This window comes from Nestor notabilis, unplaced genomic scaffold, assembly GCF_000696875.1.
Source record: "Nestor notabilis isolate BGI_N333 unplaced genomic scaffold, ASM69687v1 scaffold24711, whole genome shotgun sequence".
NCBI classification, from domain to species: Eukaryota; Metazoa; Chordata; class Aves; order Psittaciformes; family Psittacidae; genus Nestor; species Nestor notabilis.
The window spans coordinates 1424-3950 of NW_009914585.1; the positions used below are offsets into that span (position 1 = coordinate 1424).

Genomic DNA, 2527 nt, shown 5'->3' on the forward strand with positions numbered 1-2527 from the left:
GCATCGGTAGGTGCAGACCCCAACCTGCCTGTCCCTGGCCACCATGAGCCTCAGCCACACTGGCCACGGGTGAGGGAGGGTCTTGGTGGCCCCAGAGCTCCACAGTGTGCAGGGAACCCCCTCTGCACCTCTAGGACCTCCCCAAAGCCCTTTTGCTTCACTGCACAAGAGCTGATCTCTCTGGCTTTGCATATGTGGGGCACTGTGAGGTTCTTCTCTCCAGGCTGCTGTCCCAACCACCGTGTTCCCTGTGTACGTGCAGATGTTCCATGTAAAAAGTTGGGAATTCTGTACCCCTTGGTTATATCCGTGGTGTTTCTGAGGAGCATGGACACTCTCGAGTGTACACTGTGCCATAGCTGGGCTCCTGTCTTGCCCAGGTTTACCTGGAAGCTCCTCAATGCTGCTCCCTTTGGTCTCTCCATCACTGTGCTCCTCTCTATGGAGCACATCAACTCATTGTGCTCTTGGGTAGGTGAGCTTCCTCCTCTGTCCATCCTAGTACTGGATCAGGATCAGGCCCTCAGCATCACTCAGGAGCAGGCTTGTGCCTTCATTCTGCCTTTTAGGACTAAACAGTAGGAGCAAAACTCTTGTAAACATCTGGAGAACCTTCTTATGGTACCTTGGAGGTGGCAAAGACAAAGAGTTTCTGGTCTCCAGAGGCAACAACAATCATATGTGAGGTTTGCTCAGCCCTGGGCCCTGCCTGGTGCCTTGTCCGGGGAAGAGCACAGGAAAGCAGGAAGCTCCTCATGGTACTTTCCCAATCTCCTGGTCTCTTCCCCAGAGTATCCTCTGGAGGAAGCACCTCAGTCTCCTGCTGCCTGTGCTCAGCAACTTGAATCACACATAATGGGACACCACAAGAGCCAACCACAATTAATTCCTCAGCTGCCTGTGGCTCAGGAACAATCCTTGGTGGTTCCCATTCCGGAACTTATCCTTATGGAAGTGATTCAGCCAAACTACCTCACATGAGGAGGTGAAGCCATTTCATAGCAGGGCCTGAGGTCATCAGGATGAGATGGCATTTGTCAAAGCTTCCACACCACAGCAGTCACTGGGCTGTTAACCACTGTGTGCAACCTCAGGTTGAAACCAGCCCCAGGAATTGGGAGAACTGGTGTTGATAATGGGGCTTCCAAGTGGGAATGCTCTGGGAAGAAGATGACCTTCGTAGGGGCCAACCTGGTAGCTCCTAACCATGGGTAGATAGAGGTTGTAGAGGGAAATTGAGCCTTGTAGGCCCAGCAAAGCTCATGTAGATAAATGCAGGCCAGGAGAAATCATATGGAATCATGGAATGGTTTGGGTTGGAAGGGACCTTGAAGCTCATCTGATTCCAAGCACGGGCAGGGACACCTTCCGCTAGACCAGGTTGCTCCAAGCCCATCTAAAATGAGGCACTTGGACCTCAGTGACCTGCAGAAGGATTTGCTGGACTGAGGAGCTGTAGAGCTGGAAGAGGCCAAGGGGAAGGTGGGATCTCCATCACCACATCCCTACGCAGCAGTTTCCATGAGGAAAGCTTTCCCTGTGTTGCCCGATGACGCTTGGAGCAGGCAGGAGCAGAGCCCCAGGGCAGGTTTGGACCTTGCTGTGTGTTACAGGGTGCAGTGGCCTGGGGAGGTACCACGGCAAGTTCACCTTCGACACCTTCAGCCACCACCGCGGGTGCCTGCACCGCAACATGGGCCTGGAGGCCCTCAACACCCTGCGCTACCCTCCCTACAGCCAGCAGAAGCTGGGCTTCCTCACGGCCGCCTTCGAGATCAAGCGCAAGGGCACCTGCACCCTGCTCTGATGCAGCTCTGCACCCTCATGGACTTGGGATGGGGACAGATGGTGGCCTCTTCTCCTCCCTTTCCACCTCCTTTGTCTTGGACAGCATGATGGACACCTCATCCTGCACCCATCGTGCCTCCACAGTGGACTCTGCTCTGGACCCTCTGCTTGGACACATATGGAATGGCCACAAATTCTTCTTTTCACCCCAAACTTCTGTTCTCAGCAGAGAAATGGTCCCCACGAGGCTGAGGACCAAGAGTTCAACCCATTTCCTCTTAGGTAGACCCTTCCTTCTGGATGAACCTCGCTCTGCCTTCTCTCAGTGCTGGCTGTTGCTTTTCTCCTCTGTGTAACCTTGCCTCTAGTAAAGACTTTGCATTGAGCTCTGCTCCCTGGCCTCACCTTGCTCCTGTCACCCAGCTTCGAGGCAGGAGTCCATCGGCTGAGCCCCAAAGGTGGGTGCTCAGAGCCCCAATATCCCCCCCTCCATCACACAGACACCCCCAGCCACAGCATCACACTCTGCTGGGCTCCATCCAACCCTGTGCTGGGCACTGGTGGGGCTGCACCTCGGATCCTGTGTCAGTTCTGGGCCCCTCACTGCAAGAGAGACATTGAGGTGCTGGAGCGGGGCCAGAGAAGGGAATGGAGCTGGAGCAGGGCCTGGAGCACAAGTGTGATGGGGAAGGGCTGAGGGACCTGGGGGTTTAGTGTGGAGAAGAGAAGGCTCAGGGGG

General features: G+C 55.1%; 1 protein-coding gene across 1 annotated transcript in view; it reads left to right on the top strand.

Annotated features, from left to right (window-relative positions):
• The window catches only part of LOC104412894 (aldehyde dehydrogenase family 3 member B1-like), a 3226-nt gene extending 1419 nt beyond the window's left edge, over positions 1–1807 (top strand). Inside the window, exon 2 of the mRNA XM_010023726.1 lies at positions 1614–1807. Coding sequence (XP_010022028.1) covers positions 1614–1807 — 194 coding nt within the window. The remainder of the gene's footprint in view (positions 1–1613) is intronic.
• The last annotated feature ends 720 nt before the right edge of the window (positions 1808–2527 follow it).